Consider the following 18,280-nt stretch of genomic DNA (forward strand, 5'->3'; position numbering starts at 1 on the left):
GCTGATAAAAAATTAATATCCTCAGAGTACTTAAAATTTTTTGTAAATGTACAATTGCAAGTCATTAATTGTAAGTGAATGAAATTTTCCCCTCAAGAGAAGTTAATGCTTATTTAGGTTCATAAAGATGCTTGGTTTATAAATCACACCAGTAAGATGTCCTTGTGTTTAAGGCTCTGTGTAACTCTGCATCAAATATACTATAATAAAATATTTTTTAAAATCCTAAAAAAATCAACACTAATTTCAGTGGAAGCAATAAAGAAGATATATATTAAATATAACAAAATGACTATGAATAGAAAACTAAAAGGCATTTCTCCAGAACGCTTACTTATAGAAATCCGGAATTTAAAGATCTCAGAGTTAAGGCTTAGCTTACCCATCTCTAATATGGTACCGCAAGGATCTTTGTAATTTTTTCTGGTTTATTTTCATTTCTGAAAGATCTCTTGACAACAACAAAAACAGTTCTTGGCCTTTTCTTTCCCAACAAGCTATATCCAGGAAAACTTAACTTGAATTCTAATCCACTGAATAATTTATGATGCATCAGAAGACAAAGAATTTTGGGGCAGCTTAACAAATACTCCATGTCTACAAGCTCACAGCACTGAGATTTTGATCTTCTCTAAAGTAAGATATTACCTTTAACATGAAATCATTCTAACATATTAAATCACATAATTACAAGAACTAAACCAACCATTACGACTTAGAGGCCCAGCCTATAAAATTGCATTCTCAAATTACATTTATGATAAACCATTCACAGCGGCTGCAAGATAAAAGTCTCCCCTCAAAATTCCTACAAATAGCAAAAAATAAACTGTTATTTTTGCCGTCCTCCAACTCAATTACAGATAAAATATAAAGAATTCAAACTGGATTTTTTTTCCCATGTGAAATCTTTGCAAGAACATCTGCTCCCCAAGGTGGTGGTGGGAAAGATACACACAAAATATCCTTTTGTTTCAGCATTCTTGAAACACAGACTAAAAGGAACTCAATCTTAATTATATTGTCACATGTAGGTATTAACACAGGGAAAATACATCATGCAATTTTCATATTTTCAGATTAAAAAGACCTTATATAGACTTTTACCTTCTTTTGAGGGTCATGTATTTGAAATTAACTTTGTCTTAGTAAGTACTTTTGGACCATAAGAGTCTTCGAAATATTCCAAACGAAACTCCAGAATTCATTATGTTAGTTATAATGATATTTTTCCTTGTTAATATGAGAATAAATTACATGATGAATACTGCCATTCTTAAATGAAAAGCAGAAAACACCAAGCACTGTGATTTCCCTGTTTCCAACTCCTGAAACACTTATATCTACACTATAGAACCACCTCACTCATATGTACATTCCATACTTAATACACAAATATTTTCTTCACATCACTGCAGAAGTGTTTCAGTACAAGACACGAGTGTGTTATTAGTGACAACATACTATAGAGATCTTAATATTGTAAAGAAAAGGAAAGCTATAATTAAAAAGAATGAAGTCCATGTTCTAAAAGCACTGGGTAAAATTGTAGTTAAGTTGTGTAACAAAAAAAAAACCCTGTAGTTCAGTTGTATAACAAAAAAAAATTGCAAACTTTCACCAAATTATGTATTACATATTACCTAAATAATTTATTCCTTTTCTATTTTCCATGGCAAAGACAAGGAGTTACTGGAGATAATACTGAATTACTAATTTAAGACAAAAGTTGCAATTCTTAAGTGCTATGACATGATCCACTTAAATGCAGTAAAGCAGTATTAAATCACATTATTTAAAACAATTTTCTTAATTATATGCCTTTATGGTTGAAAATACTAAAGTTCATAAAGTCATCCTTTGGCTTTAAAGTAATTCATGTGTTTTGCAGTTTTGATCAGCTAGATATGACAGACTTAAATTACCTCTGGTATTCCCAGTTTTCTGCATGCATCCAGAAAATTTTCCACATTTCTCCTGCATTTGGCCATACTAAGTTTAGGCTGTGAAAACAAGAAAAAAAGGCTTATGGCAAAAGCAGTCAATAACATTAATGCAGTCAATAAATTAAACTACTGCATTTTTCTGGTACTGATGTACCGTTTTCCACACTTCTCCTGAAAACCAGGCATAAAATTCTGCTTGAGCTTTTTTTCTACACCTCTAAAAATATTGTGCCTACAGATACAATCCGAGTATGTAAGTTGTGCATGCCATGTGTTTTTTCTTAGTTATTAAAGTCACCAGCACATTTAGATCTCTACTTGTTCACATACACCTTGTGATGTTCTAAAATCTGACTCTTACGATGACTTGTGATAGATAATATTGATTTTAGGGACAAGTAAACTGATGAAGGATTTCAACACACATTGTGGGGAACAGACTTAACTGTAATTAACAGGCTGTTTTAAAATTTGTTATGTACTCACAAATGTATACTAACTATACACAATTTTCATGTCTCTGAAGAAAAAACTTCCTATTATTGTAGAATTTCAATATTTCCATAGTTTGTCTCACTCGAGACTACTTATGAAATAATTCCAGAAGTATTGTTACTAAAAAAAAAGAAACACCCACCAACAAACAAAACAAACAAAAAAAACCCCACCACACTCCCTCACTATTTTACTTTTTCAATGCAAGATGTTAAACAATGGCAATTCCTGAATATCCACTTCAACAAACAATTCACTATAGTACTAGGGACTTATTTTCTAGGCTAAAGTAACTTGAAAGCTGTTTCCAGCAAGACAGCATCATCAATATAAAGTTGAAACAAAACAAAAATGGAATTAAATTATTTGGTTTTTTGTTACAGAAAACATCACAAGATTTTAATCTAAAGAAAAGAGAAGATGGAAAGAGAGGGGAAGAGAGAGTAACAAAACTTCAGGTTTTGCCCCAGAAATTCAAGTTTGCATTGTCATTGCAATGCCATATTTTTAGCAAACACAGAGGTAATTTAAAATCAAGCAACAGCAAAATAAACTCCACTAGACCATCTGAGAAAATGTCTTTTTCTTAACATCTGTCTTCTTGGAAGTTCTGATAGATTGCCTCTGAAATCCACATACTGTTCTCAGAACTGAGCATCCAGCTGTACATGGCAAATATTTACCAACACGTACATTCAAATGCATTTGTAATAATGTCAATGTTGCCCTTAATAGCAAAGAATATTCATTGAACAGCAACCTGTTTTACATAACTAAATATCATTTGGTAATAAACCAGTGATTTTTTTAAACATTTCTTTCCCCACCCAAATGCAACAAGAAACATTCAGCTTACTACTGCTGGTGAAGGTACATGAATACTTCCTACGGATCGGGGACGAACGTGATTTACTAAATGGCAGAGAACGACACCATCCATCAGAGCTGACCCCAAGTCTTCAGGCAAACAAATCTTTAGTCTTGTTTCAATGTTCTGCAAATGAAGAACCCATACACATTTTAATATAGGAATGGATGAAGGGGAAAAATAGGGAATATATTTCAGCTTCTCCCACGCTGCAGACACATAGCCAGTTTTGGTTTAGCAAGAAACAGACTTCCTTGTATAACTAATCCCTTGAAAACTAAAACTCGACCTCCTCTACCCTATGTTGGTCACTAATTTACATAAATGTCTTAGAAGGACTCAACACTTAAAATGCTGCTGTCATAGTATGCATTTATTTTATATATACATAAAGAAACACATACGCATGCAGTCAGTCATGTGACTGTGCTACATGTGACTCCTTCCTTTCACCATTGCCCCAAGTCTTCTACTTATCCTATCTCAAATTTTCTTTATCATCAGTACTTTGAAGCACTTAATCACTGTACAAGTGGAGAGTAAAAGACAATATTTCCCCAGTAGCCTAAAAATTAGATTGAAAGCATTAGAGTGATCAGAAAGACACGAATGGCAAAGCAAAACATTCCGATTAATAACAGAATTTTTGAGTACTTGTTAAGTAAAACTGAAGTCTCATTGAAAAGAATTTGATATTGCAAAATAAAATACTTTGAAAACATCGAGAATTTCCAGGGGAAAAAAAAAACCTTAAAAAAAAAACCACCACAACAAACACACACACAAAACTACAGTACAATTATTACAGATGATGAGTTTCTTAAACTGTTCTCCAATCTTGAAACCTTTCCAACACTGTACTTAGAGATAACTCTTAGTTTAACTCTCCAAGATAAGTACTTCTTTTATCTTAAAATAGATGTTTCTTATTCCTAGTTGAACCTTCTTGATGTCATTACTCTCTATTAATACATTACCTCAATCTGTGCTGGGTGTTCTAGATGAAAATAAGTTATTCTCTTCAGAATCAAAGGAGAGTGTAGGTTGGAAAGGATTTTTGAAGGTGACCTAGTCTAACAGACTTGAAGTGACATCAGACCTTTGGTTAGTTAAGTTCTGGATATCTACAAAGAAGGATATCCCACTTCATCTCCAGGCAACCTTGTTCAGTGTTTCACCACCCTTAAAGCAAAGAATTTTCTTCTTATAGCTACTTGAAATTTCTTTCACCGTGCAGCCTGGCTCTATCTTCTGTATTACTATCCTTCAGGCAGCTGAGGTCAGTCATATGATTATTCTCAGCACCCTCTTCTCTGAGCTAAAGAAATCCAGCTCTTAGCTTCTTCCTCGTACATCCTTTGTTTGTGTTCCCTCACCACAAAGTAAACTCCACTGAACTCACTCTGGTACTTCATTATATTTGCCCAGTTTTTCTTTTATTAGACACAGTACTCAAGTAGTCCCATGTGCCAAACTGGGGAGTGCATCGCATGCACTAATAAAATGTTTCGTTTTCACACTGGATTACTTAATTAATTAGAAAACATTTTTGGTATATGAGACTTGTACGGAAATAATACGTTTGGTGACTTTTTTCCAAATCTGTTACGAACAGGTTTATATAAATTAATGAATTAAAAATTCTTTCTCTTAAAAGACTGATTTGACTCTTGGAAGACTATTTGGAATAGACCAGGTTGCTTTTTTTTTTATGTGCACAGTGCACATACAACACTCGTTAAATGCCATTTCTTGTTCTTGGTTTGAGACTGGAACTAATTAAAAGAGAAGATTTCAAGAAATGGATCAATTCTCTTTCAAGTTTGTCACCACTGAATAACTGCTTCTTTTTCAGAAAAAAGTTTCTAACTTCAGCTTTAACTAATAGATTTCATTATGCCTTTTACTTGCTAGATTGAATACTTCTCCAGCTGTTAGGAAATAGTTTCTAGACCTCTCTACCTCTTAAATGGTAGATTCATCCTTTCTGATGAAATTAAATAAATTGTTAATTCCATCAGTGCAAGGCATGCTGTTTGACTGTATGTCATTCAGGTAACTCTCATTATTATTTCGCATTTTTACAAAACCTCTCCTGAAGTACAGACATCTGGCCACGATAAAGCACTTCAGAAACAGTCTCATCAATGTAATTTGCAGAAGTAACACTGCCTCATTTAACCTTTTTAATATTCTCCTAGTAAGATTTAAAAATATATTCCATCAGCACAAATTAATTCTACCAACACTCACCTCACGTAGCTGTTCCACAAGCTCTCTCTCTTCTCTCATCTGCTCCATTTTCCTTCGAATTGTAAACTGTGGGTCTATTGATTCCAAATTTCTTTGTGGTCTTAAGAACACTATGATTTTAAAAAAAGGCAGATTTTAGTTTAAAAAAATGAACACATTGATTTATTAATTTCTAAACAAAGCAAAATCCTCAGGTACTGCCTCCAGCAAAAACTGTTGGAAAATTTCTCTGTCCTCAGAAGGACAGAAAAATCTTATCTTGGATTCAAATCATAAAAGGATATTTTCTGGATATTGCTCTGAACAGCATCATGTGCCACCATTGGAGTGGATAATTCTTCAACCAAATCCTAATCAAAACAGGCAAGTTTTATCAGAGCATCAAGCAGCAGCACTGTCCCATAGAGATTTTGATTTGTACAAAAGGTTGTATCTAATACGGCAGGAAACACCTCTTATTCTTTTAAGTAGATCCCTCTCCTACAGGATGCTGAATTGTGTGACAAGCATTTGCCTACACAGGACAAACTGCTTACTAGATAGGTTTATACTAAAAAAACCCAAACCACTCCCCCACCAAACAGACTAGTGTGGGCAACTTCACCATTCAATAAGTCTGCCTACATTAAAAAGTTGTATTGCAAATGCAGCATTGTGCAAACTCCTCACAGTACTCCCACCCACCAGTCCTAGTTCTGTTGACTGTATCACTTTGTCCACATACAGTTCCTTGAAATAATTACATGAAATCTGCATAAATGCACCTCTACCCTTCCTTTTTTCTGATCAATGACTGTTTTGAATGGCTCTGAAGAACAAAAAGATGGAACTGTCAGCTCTTTGCCACTTAAACTATAGGCCAACTTGATTATTATGGAAAACAATGCTGCTTAAAAGAAGGAAGCATTTTATAATATTAATTTCCCACCTCTGCCTTCCTAACACAACATGAAACCCTATGTACCAATTAAGGGGGTGGAAAGTACAAAGCTTAGAAACCTCCATTTTTACATATAGCTACTGCTCAGTTTCAATTTTGTTAATTTAAGACAATTAAAGATAGATACTCTCTGGTCAATAAGTAACGTGACAGAAGAGAGCAGCCACTTGATTCACAAAATGTGTATCAGAAAACTGGAAGTGTACAAATTGCCAATAGCACCTACTATAGGAGTAAAAATGATTAATTACTTTGACTTTAAGAAAGGCAGACATGGCTATAAGCTCAGTAATTCTGATGTTTCATTAAAAATTGTGGCACATCAATAATTTTTACTTAGGTTGTGATATGGATAACAGGCAGAATTTTAAAAACCAGTCCTCAAAATACAAAACAAAACAAAAAAAAATAAACAAAGAACTCTTAGTAAAATGATATTTCATCTACATTCTGACCAAAAGTAGGGTTAATGAAGCCCCTGCATCAGTTCAGGGCCAACATACAACATGGTACCCTCCAGCATCTAGGACTCAGATCAACAAAATGAAGTTCCTTTACAAGAAATAGTCTGAAATCTTAGACAACTCTAGCCACCAGGCATCACATCTAATTGTAGACAGGTTGGTTAAGTTAAAAAAATTAACAAACTAAGCTGCTTTTCTCACCAAAAGGGAAAGACAGACACTACCTAAGGCATTTCAGCCAACAGTCATTGCTCTTTCCCTTCTTTACTGAAAAAGGACCTCAAGGCAAGAAACTCCGAACATGTCCTCAGGTTAATTATCAGAGACACCAAGATAGAATTAACTATGGCCAGAGTTACCAAACTTGCTTCCTTCCACTACTGTTACACCCGTAATTTCAGGAAATGCCATATTTAAGACTATTTGTTAAACAAAATTGCTTCTAAACATAACACCTAAATATTATAGCTTAATGTTAGTAAGCTTCATTCTTTAGTCCTTAATATCACCAGAAATCCCGCTGGCAGAGTGGGAGAGTGTCCTAGAGAGAAAGTCCAGGACAGAAGTACAGACACCACCTGCAGCTCAGTCCCCTTCTCCAGGTGGACCACACAGCTTCACCAGTGTCCCCGTTCTGAAGGATGTACACACAGGTGCACACATCGTAAATAAAAACATCCCTTATGCTGACCTCCCACACAGAAGGTGAGAGGATCAGAGCCATGCCTTCAAACGCAACAGGTCCAGAGCTGTACTGACTGGAATCTTTGCCTTTGTAGAAGGCAAATTGTGAGCTTGGAATAGAACATTATCTCCAAAGCACCTATGTATCAACAGATATGCGCTTCTGAACAATTTGTATAGAAACATACTTATAAATATGACTTCTATATATCCACATACCCAAACTTACAAAGTCTATTAACAACTGTAACCACTGTTACAAAGTATAACAATCCACACACCCGATTTTAACTACCACATTTCAAAAGCATTACCTATTGATTTAGGTGATTTTTAAACTCAGCTGATTAATAGATTGGTAAATTTCTGATGACATAACTTGTATATGGCAAAAGTCAGACAATCAGAAATTTCTAAAATGTTGTTAAATAAAGCATATAGTTTAGAATGGCTACAACATGTACACAGAAAAATCAACACTCAAATTTTCAAAATGCAGAAATTTGTACTTGAGGCTTCTATTAAACTCCAAAATTGTACCGAATTAAAATTTCTACATTAGTAACTCTAACAATTTATTGGAGACTCTTCCTACATTTTTAAGAGGTGAAATAAAAAACTCTTATCACATTTATTAAACACTGTAGTTGCAATTTCCAAGATTTTTATGTTAGAAAGAGTTCATTGTACAACTAATGACTACTGAGCTGTGCTGCCTCTCACGGATGAAATGCCTAAATAAAAACATTCTCAAAGAGTAATACCATATTTAAATGATATTTAGATCCCTTTGTAGCTTTATTAGCAGCAGGAACATTTCAAACTATTCTATACAAAATCAGTACTTCATATACATTATGTTTAATTTTGCATGTATCATGGAGTATTATCATGGTCTTCATTCAGTTTGGCCACAGTTATATTTGTTTCGGCCTTTGTTGAGTTGATATGAATGTGCCAAGCACACTTCCTTCAGATTTCAGACTACAACCACCTATTCATGAAAAGTAAATATTAACCTCACTTATTTAAGTCTATTAATGAATGAGACATATGTTGTACCATTAGGATGAGGCAGGCTAATCTCAAGGCAGTGGGATACCCACGGTTAAGTTGCTAAATGAAATAAGGTTGATTTAAAAAAATAAACAAAAAGCACACTCAAACCAATTAGTTATAAAAGTTTCAGTTATATACTGAATTTAAAGAAAAATGTTCTAAAACAGGAAGTTTTGGCAGTGCTGAGTACTGCTTGCTTCTCTGTGTTACATGTCTTCCACCTAGGGGAGCCCACATCTCACACATATCTCAAAGGTCTATTTTTGACTGTTTCTGGTAGCGAGTTCTCAGCTTTCTGAACCCATGGAAAAGCCAGGTTCATGTAAAACTTGTTCCAATCATTAAAAAAGAAAAAAAAATTTACAAGTCTCAACAAGTTAAATCGGTAACAGTTAAGAACACATGATATGTATTTGACATATCACAGTCAAGCACAAACATTTGTGAAAATTTTCATTTTTGTACTAAGTTAGAATGCACAGAGGTGCACTGTAACACATCAAGGAATTCAGTATCCTGAGTACTTAGTTTGACAACACTATCCTTCAGGTAAACAACTCAATGATTTAACTTGCTTCTATAAATATATGACAAAAAAAAGACTGGACTATTGCCAAGCAGAAGTTAAGTCAGGCTGAAAGTCTATAGTTAGACTTCCATTTGATTGATTTATTCACTCCAAACTTAAGTAATAGTAAAGTTGCTCTACAGAGTCATTATTTGCTAAATGGAAGATTCCCTAAGGTTATGGACACTATTCTTGGGAGACCCAGCTGTTGCAAGCCTCCTAACCTCCCAGAAATTCTGGACTCAACCTCCTCTATTACAGAGCTGTTATTAGATAGATACCTTAAAGATGATAGGAAGTATTAAGAGGGACATACGGTATTTCTGTACCCCAGGCTATGCAGAGCTGGTACATGAATCTACAGCACTTTCTTGCTCACATCCATAGTGTTACACTCTTGATTCCTGGTACAGTTTTGATCTGTACAAACCCATCTTTCTTGTACGCAATGTCTAGGTACAGTTCAAGGAGTAGCACAGGCAAAGGGTATTCCCCAAATGCAGCTTAAATGCAGCTATCCTGTTTTGGGAAGTAAGAATGTTTAGGTACGGATTTGAATCATGCTGTGCCAACTAACCTCAATGCCAGAGAACAGTCTCTGGTTCAAGTTACTTCCCACCATAGGAACATATGCCTACACTCTAAAACAGAAAGGCAACAGTCTTGATTGTAAAAGCAATGTTCTGCTGTAAGAGCCCAAGGTAATAAATGCTAATATTTGCATTCGGATTAAGATTTGAATGACAGAAGATGCCTCTTCCAAATGCATAAGCACAAGCTAGTCTATACTGCCCATTTAATCTAGTAACAAATCTAGATTAACACAGATCATGCTATTTACTGAACTATTAATAATATAACTAAGCTTAAGGCTCTATCACTAACTGGCAGAAACAAACTAGTGTAGTGCAACTGAAATTTACAGCACAGTTCATGACAACATGCACATTTTTTAATATTTAAATCCAGGATGTTTATGGTCTCTCCTCCTAGAGGGAAAATTAAAAAGTACAAACTGAGTCCATCAAATTACACTGGAATATGTTTTGCCACTATACTCTGCTGATATAAATGCCTATGCAACCTGCAAGTCAGGGAAGAATCCAGCCCTCCACAGATTCAGCCTCCCTGGTCACAGCCAGCCTTCCCCTACAGAGAATTCTTTAGCAGATATACAGCTTCAAGGAGGTAACACTTTTTAAATATGTGGTTTTTCATACTAAACCTAAACAAAGTCACTTGAATTTTAATACATGAATGGAAAGTGTTATCTTGTTAATTAAAACTTGATATTGAATTAGCTTTCCAGCATAAGTTTCCCTCTACCATTCCCTTAGCTTGCCTATAACAAAAGCTTCACTAATACAATTCCTTATTGTACCATTTACAGTATTTTCAAATTTTGACCACTGAAGAAAGTACATTAGTGAGATAAGATTTTTATAATTAAAATACATTTCAAATGTTGCAAATATGGTACTGAAATTATAAGAGACTTTTTATAATGGTTTCCCATATACACTGGGAAAAAAAATGTTTGTTAATATGGGAATGCGATAGTGTGACTCCAAGATATAAATTACGGTCCCTTGTATATGAGTTTCCCCATTTATTTCCATGAGTGAGCCATGAAGCTGCCCAAAACTGGCAGTGCTGATTTGGATTTTACTCCATATTCATGTAAATGAAATGTTATTAATTTTTATATGTTATTGCTCAGAACATTCAACATTTAGGACGAGCTATGTTTCTCTTCCTGTTTTAGAGATATGAAAGGGTCTGCAGAAACATTATTTTCCTATGATGATTACATTTTGCTGAGCTGACTTGATAAAACTGTCAATACTTTTGCTATCGGAAATACACAACATTAAGTCCAGTAAAATCAGCTCTGCGAGTCTCATTTTCCTCAAATGTCAACAGATTACTGCTGACAGAAAAGATTCATTTTTGTTAAAATGAAGAAAGAAGCAAAAAGTAATATGTAGATTACTTTTTGTCTGGAACAAACCAGTTTTGGAGGAAGATGATTTTTTTTTTTCTTTTAATTTTGACCTCATACAAATTCTGCACTGCTAGAACTATTCATAGCTTTTCCTTTGCTCTGTTACAACATTTAGTGAAACATCAAATTAGCTTCATACCATCATGAAGGAAATTCAGTTTTTCAACTTACCATTAGTAAAGAATTCTTATATTCCATACCCATTTCCCTTACAGAGCAAGTTCCTTATATATGCTGTCTTCTACAGTTTCATAATTAGCAACACAGTGGCAATAACAAGTATTGTCAAGCCATTAACTGAACTAAGAATGTAGGCATTCTAAACTAAGTATGTTGGCTTTTATCACTCAAGATTTGTGGTCTTTGTTTCAATCTGATGCTTTTGACAGTTTCATTGCCTTCCAATACCTAAACACCCTTCTACTTCAGAGCAATAGGAATAACAACAGTCTGTCTTTTAAAAAAATACATCAAGTATATACAAGCAGTTAAACTGTCTAGGTTCTGTTTCCTCCATCTGATGTTTAACTATTTGTGCAGCAGACAACTAGCCCAAACATGGCCCGCTTTGCCTATTAGCTCCAAAACTTAATGTACTATGACAACAGCATACTGGAGAAAAACAAAACAAAAACAGTAACAACATCCACTAACAGACCTGGCCTTTGCTATGCACAGATAAGTTTGACGGTTTACTAACAGTTTTTGTTGGACAGAAATCAGTGGTTTTGCTTAGACGATTGTTTCAGCTTTGTTTCTTCATGGGTTCTTCTTCTAATTTAGTTAGTTATGCACTCGCATTATTAACTGCAGATGAGGGCAGGATATTTTTATTAACAGCCAGTACCTATCAAATAAATCCTTAAAAAGTGCAGAAAAGACCATAGAAAAATTAATTGCTGTTTGAGTACAAAATTTATAAACGCTTGAAAGTAAAGCAAGTAAATTGACCTATATTGGAAAAAGTTATTGAAGCTGATATCATGGGAAAAGTTGTTTTGCCCGGCTTGAAAACGGTGACACTCCTCACTCATTTACTGTCTTTTCACCCTTAGCCACACGTGGCATTTGCCATGTATTGAGGTTTCTGAAAACACAAAATTAAGTAAATTATATTTGGAACACCTACCATTGTCACTGTCTCCTTCAGATGGGATACTGTAGCTAAAGTTGTCCCATGTTTGGCCCTGTGTAAGTGTGTTGAAGGAGATAGGAGGAAGACTGAGGGATGGGTCTGCTTGAGGGTGGTGATAGCCAGTCCCACCATGGTGGTGTAAGGACCGGAGGGGGATAAAAAGGGGCAGCAGCATTTCATATATGGCATTAGGATTGTATGGTAATGACGAAGATGTAAGTCAAAGGTGATTAATACATAATGCGTAATTTTTGAGAAAAGAATGAAAGATGGTGCAGAATAAGAAGAACGAGAAGTTACATGTTAGTACTTGCAAATCATACATTATATGTGCAGTTAAGGCTGTTAAGCTTAGCAAAATAATTGTAACCATAGCACTTCACACAACTTGCTTACAAACACTTTTAAGAAAAAGTACCCATAGATATTTACATTATGGCCTGATAAAAACCCTGACTCTGTGAATCATAAGGTAAATATATAAGCTGTGAAGTTCCAGCAATAAAAAGTTTGGAGAACACAAATTTAGGTATTTTTTGCAACTATGTCATAAGACGACTTCCCTCCCAAAGACATTCTGTGATTCTGTGACAAATAAAATTTACACATCTATAAGAAATTATTATTTCATTACAACTTCCTAGCTGATTTTGAAAAGTAGCAACTTGGTTTCTTGTTCTGTTGAAATATGTCCTGTAAGTACAGGTACTACAGATGTTTTCCTGTTGTTTTAATTCACTTAATAATACATGCAGCACTACTTCTTGCTGACTCCTCCAGCAGTAAATCCAACCCCACAATGGATCCACCACCCCAGGAAAGTTCTGGTCCTCAGCAACCTTTGCAGACTTTCCAAGGACAGGAACCAACATACAATAGCTTCAAAGGGTGATCCTGAGTCTGCATCACAAGCCTTGGCAAACCTCAGCTGCAGACAAGACTTCTGATAAGCACAAATTCAGTACTGATGCAACTGGGCTCCCTAGAGCATGCAAAATCACACATTTCCATAGAGGCTGCAAAAGAGTCTGTGGAACAGACCTCGCGAATAGTCTGGAGACTATGCATCAGATGACTGTAAAAGCATGACATGCATACAGTTCCTGACCAGGCACCAACCCATTATGGAGCTCAACTTGTACAGCAAGACAGTCTCCATCCATTCCGCCTTCTCACATTTAACTAGTCATGACAACACCTTTTTTTTGTTTGTCAAATCCTTCACTGGACATTTTTATTCCTTCCCCACCATATCTACTCTGCACTTGCCTCCTCTCTGACTATGGCAAGTCTTTCTGCCCAAGCTTTCCTCAAACCTCCATTCTACAGTGTTTAAGAACTGGACACTGACATCCTTAAAATATCTCCTCCTTGCTTATCTTCAGCATGTTATCAACCTTTTCAAACTTCCCCACTGGTTTCCTATTTTCTCATATAGAATTCAAATCCCTCCTTCTCTGCACTTCACAATGACAAGTGGTTTCCTATATCTGATCACACTGTTCCTTACTACTTCTGCCACAAAAATTATGAACTCCCTAGATTACTTGGTTTACCACGTACATTTCCATGTTTTATCTAACAAATCCCACATGCGAGCAACATTCATGCTCCTCAAACTAAACTGGAGCTTATAAACTACCTCTACTCTAAATGCTTAACCATAACCCTAAATCATTTTAAAATTACTACCTAGATCAAAAAGCAGTTAAAACTGTTTCATATTAGAAGAAAGTCCAAGGTAAAGTTTCAGTAAGCAGACAAAGTCCATTCCAAATTAACAAACATAAGTAACTTAGTCACATAGAGTTTCCTCTATGGAATCTGTATTAACACGATAATTCAGACAGCGTCATATAAAACTTCACCTTAAACTTCCCTTTGCACTCAGCTGTTCACGAGCTCTCTCTCTTTAGCCAGACCTTTTCACACAGCCAGTTTACTGCTTCTGGCTATTGGGAAAACAGTTCAGCTGAACTCAAGGGTCAGCACAACTGAACAAAATCAACACTGGGTGATGGAACACAGATTTACAGCAAATGATGAACAGTCCTAAACTATGTTGGCAATTAGGCTTCTCATTATTTTCCAAAATACACAGATAATCCACTAGGGGAAGAAAACAAATAGAAGGGACAAAGATTCAGAGATTAGAAAAACAGTAACTAATACCCAAAAGAGGGAAATACACAGTCAAGTTCTAATGATCATTATGTGTTCCAACCAACTTGACAGCCAGCCAGACAAGCATGTCCACAGATACTCACATTGTGCTTCAAATCCTCTACAAGTCACCAAAATGAAGACAGTGGGTTCACAATTATACAAACGAAAGAGCTTCAAGGGAACAACTTTTCACTTCCCATACAAACTGCTTCGTAATTTTGAGTTTTGTCAGTGCTTCTTTCAGCCTCTCAAGATACAATTTTTTGTTTGTTTGTCTGGGTTGCTATCACCTTCTTCAGTGGAAACTATGAAACACAGTGACCTCAAAATGGCACAGAACAAAAGCAAAACAACATTCTTCAGTACTTCAAGATGTATCAGTAAATGTTCAGGTCTCAAGGTCTGGCATATTAAAGATATTGTGGCAAGAACTTTGCAACACTCAGTTTTGACAATTGGCCCCACTCTGAACATTTTAATCAATTAATGAATCAAGCATAAGGAGTTTAAATTTATTAACTATTTTGAGTGATTCCTTTTCAGAGAGCAAAAGCACCTCCCAAGAGAAAAACTACGGTTCTAAGAAAACTGGCAATAGTTATTTTTTAAGGTTTTCAAAATTAATGTGAATTTGAGAAGCCCATACTCCATGAAAGTATTTAAAATGCAGAAGGAAATATTCTGAAAAATTAAAACATTCTCTCTCTTTTTACCTTCTGTGTAAACACCTGTCCATTGAAAAGAATCTGTGAAGAAGCCAAACCACATTCATTACTTTGCAAAACATTTTCTTTGGGTACCATCTCAGCCATCAGATAGGAATTTTCCCAATGTTTTGCCTAGCTTTAAAATGAAAGAATAAAAGGACCTTCAGTCCTGAACACATAAGTACGTACTAACACCGAAGTTTAAGCCACTGTGGTTTATCCCCTGGAAGCACTTCCAGGAATCCTTACCAAAAGCTTAGATCTATTTACTTTCACCTTTCCAAGAGACATAAACAATTATGAAATGATGCGGGTGGGGGAGAGGGAAGTCAAATACAAAGTAACATTCATTTAAAATAGATGAAAATAAACACACTGAAAATAAACTCTCAAGTTTCAGAAAGCTACGGTTGCATATATTTTCACTGAAAATTTGCCACTGCTTTTTCCACAGAGCACGATGTACACCTTTTAGTTAGAATGTTTTCATGTTATTTTAATCTTGCACTCAGATTTAAATGATTTATAGAAGCCAGTAATTAAAATGTAAGCCCTAATGAAATTGAACAGCTAAAACCCATTTCCAATGAGTTTTCAGATTTCCCATAAGGGCATGAAGAACTTAAATGAAAAATAAATTAAAAAAAAAAAAAGCTATTAAAATAAACTATAAACTGAGCTGAAAAACTTTCCTCGATCACAAAACTGATGGACTCGTAGACTAGCCCAGCTCAATGGCAATAAAGCACAAATTCAGACAGTGATAGAATGGCTCAAATTTGCAACAATACTTGAACAAAAGTTCTAAAGGAAATCCTGTGAAGAAACTAGAGACACGGCAAGCAAGCCAGCTTTAACGGGAAAAACATGAAGGATTCACAAACATGCCAGTATTTTCAGTCATGTACTACTTCTGTCTGTAAATTACTCCATGTGTTAGGAGAACAAATTTTAATACCACTTTTAAAGACATTCTAGGGTGGGAGCAGGAAAGGAAACAATATACAGATTCACTGCTCCTTTGCAAGGTTTCATTTTATGTTGTGCTATACAGCTTATAAACTTCCTTTTTAAGTTGGACCCAATGTTTTACCATTACCAAATTCCCCTGTCTTACCATGGTATAAATTTAAGGTAACATGACTGAAATTGAATGTGATGAGGTGAAAGATTGTGCAGTAATGGCTCTAGGTTGGTGACTCTGCACTGTATGATACTGAAAGGAACAAAACAATTCAGATTATCAAGTTTTCTGCAACCCATAGCTGTGACCAAAAGACACTATAGTATTAGCATAATCAAAAAGATTCAAATATATTAATTTGAATTGGTGCAGTGGAGAAAATCCACAGATTATAACCAACTGACTGGTATTTAATGAGACTATACACAGCTGCAATACAGACAGGACAAGAACTGTAGGATTTGCGCACATCTGATCTTCCATTGTGTGACTTGGAGGATTTGTTGCAAAGGACTGCAACTACTGCAATCCAGTCTTTCTAGTCATCCTCTAAAAAAGATTCCCTAGGCTACTTTGACTTAATTTATTCCAGTCATTAGGTACAGGGCATCTTGGTGCACTGATACACCAAGATTTGGAAGTGCACGTTAAACTACTACTTGAACAAGAAGTCGTGGCCTTGTGCTCTCTCCCACAACACTGGTTCCAGTCCTCGCAGCAGATTTCCCTCAGCAGGACCCAGGGTACAGCTCATGCCAGCAGCAACACGGCACAGGCCCATTTGTCTTCACACGGCTTTCTCCTAATAGTGTTATTGCAATGTTGCCACTGGACTGTGCAATATTACCCAGTGGTTTGTTTTCTCCAAATCCTGAAAGAACTAATTTGCTCATAATTGAACCCAGACTTTAAATATATAGATAAAATAACATCTCGAAAGCATGAGGAACATACAAGAATAGACTTTAATAGTCCAGCAAACTAAGAAATGCAACTGAACAGATCTGTCAAACTTTTATATCATAACAACATGAGAAGTTTAAAATATCCTCTTCATGAAACAAGGTTGTTTCATTACCTTGTTCTTTGTTTTTTAGAAGTTTTTCTTCTTCTTTTTTTTTTTTTAACCACCAAATCTATGGGTACATTTTCTTAAACATTTAAATGTGAAACTGTTGCCTTTATTGCCAAGATATTTTATTATGGAAACTACAAGCTTGCAGTGGTTTACCAGAATTTGATTAAAAGCATTTGTGGTGAATGCGAGAAACCAGAATTAGTCTTAGGACACTGAAACACACTGAAAAACCTAAGGTTATTCTTTGGAGGTGATGCGAGATGACTTAACAATATTGACTACTTCAGCATGGAGAAGAGAAAAAATGAGTTTAATCCTGTAGCTAATCCTGTTTTTAAAGGAAGCTGTTATCCAAGCCCTCAAATATGTCAATAGTTTTTTTCTTTTTTTATAGATAAACTACATCTTGTTCAAGGATGGATGGTTATGCACATTTAGTGCATTGAAAATTCATTAAACCCAGCTGCTGGTTGAACTAAACATCTAATCTTCTTATAAGGCTTGATCCTTACACAAGCAGAACTACTGAAAGATTCACTGCAATGAACCATTTTCAAAGCAATGCATAACCATTTTCAAATAAGCCCAATTATTCACATATATTATTCAACAAAATCTAAACTGTATCACTACATATCAATTAAACAAAAATTATATTTCAATTGGTATATCAGCACAGATAATACGTATGTATACGTGTATAAAATGTGTATTTATATAAATACACACATTTTTTTAAACATACATACACATAATTTTATAAAACACCTAATTTATTTGTAAGGGATGAAAAATGATCCATATATAATGTGCTAAATACATAGTTGTTATAAATTCGATCTTGATTCAAACCTATAACCTTAGAATGTCCTAATCTTCTAAGTGTTGTATAGACAACGTTTCATTACTGACTTCTTAAGGGAAAAAAATACAGATGTCTATTAATAA

At 35.1% G+C, this 18,280-nt stretch overlaps 1 protein-coding gene across 7 annotated transcripts in view; it reads right to left on the reverse strand.

Annotated features, from left to right (window-relative positions):
- The window catches only part of LRCH1 (leucine rich repeats and calponin homology domain containing 1), a 129,245-nt gene that overhangs the window by 17,628 nt on the left and 93,337 nt on the right, over positions 1-18,280 (reverse strand). For 5 of the 7 annotated variants that reach the window (XR_010652935.2, XR_010652932.2, XR_011738013.1 and 2 more), the window contains 4 exons: positions 12,412-12,516; positions 5,563-5,672; positions 3,298-3,435; positions 1,926-2,003 (listed from right to left, as the gene is read on the reverse strand). Coding sequence is in view for 2 of the 7 variants with exons in the window: in XM_065857529.2 (XP_065713601.2) it covers positions 1,926-2,003; positions 3,298-3,435; positions 5,563-5,672; positions 12,412-12,516 (431 nt within the window). In the remaining 5 variants the exon portion in view is untranslated. The remainder of the gene's footprint in view (positions 1-1,925; positions 2,004-3,297; positions 3,436-5,562; positions 5,673-12,411; positions 12,517-18,280) is intronic. The other 2 variants (XR_010652939.2, XM_065857661.2) reach the window with 1 other exon arrangement.

This window comes from Patagioenas fasciata, chromosome 1 (genome assembly GCF_037038585.1).
Source record: "Patagioenas fasciata isolate bPatFas1 chromosome 1, bPatFas1.hap1, whole genome shotgun sequence".
Classification (NCBI taxonomy): domain Eukaryota; kingdom Metazoa; phylum Chordata; class Aves; order Columbiformes; family Columbidae; genus Patagioenas; species Patagioenas fasciata.